Source organism: Myotis davidii, unplaced genomic scaffold (genome assembly GCF_000327345.1).
Source record: "Myotis davidii unplaced genomic scaffold, ASM32734v1 scaffold274, whole genome shotgun sequence".
NCBI lineage: Eukaryota > Metazoa > Chordata > Mammalia > Chiroptera > Vespertilionidae > Myotis > Myotis davidii.
The window spans coordinates 1,557,698-1,558,272 of NW_006285613.1; the positions used below are offsets into that span (position 1 = coordinate 1,557,698).

Genomic DNA, 575 nt, shown 5'->3' on the forward strand with positions numbered 1-575 from the left:
GCTGAACAGCAGAAACACTTATAATGGAATGTGAAAGCTTTGAAAATATTGTTGAATTTCTTAAAAGCACGCTACCTGATATGAATACATCTGAAATGGAAAAAATTATCACCCAGGTATGCTTTACAACATGATAGTAATAAGATAACAAGATTATAAAGCAATTTCCTCTACTAATTATATATTAAATATTTTAGCATAAAGATGTAGTTTTGCTTGACAGATGGTTTTTATTTGATCAGCTATATTCTATTTAGAAGTGAAACGTGAAATTTATGTATTATGACATTTTCTGTGTGACTATAACTGCCAATTTGTACTACTTAATCCCTTCACCTTATCACTTAGAAATTTAAAACTTTTTAAACTACCTTTTACACATCTCCCTTTGCTTATATATACATATAAATATGTATATTTTTTATATAAGTGAAATTATACTATACATGCTATTGCATAACTTAATTCTTAATTAAAATATCTGTAAAGTATTAGACATTCTTTCATGCCAATAAATACAGCTCATATCATCATTTTTAATGATTGCACAATAGTCCATTGTGTCCATATACACA

The 575-nt window shown here is 26.8% G+C and overlaps 1 protein-coding gene across 1 annotated transcript in view; it reads left to right on the top strand.

Moving 5' to 3' along the window:
• Nucleotides 1-575, top strand: part of TBC1D4 (TBC1 domain family member 4) — an 81,270-nt gene that overhangs the window by 73,535 nt on the left and 7,160 nt on the right. Inside the window, 1 exon segment of the mRNA XM_015559228.1 lies at nt 1-116. This exon segment is cut by the window's left edge and continues 13 nt beyond it. Within this exon segment, the coding sequence (XP_015414714.1) occupies nt 1-116 (116 nt within the window).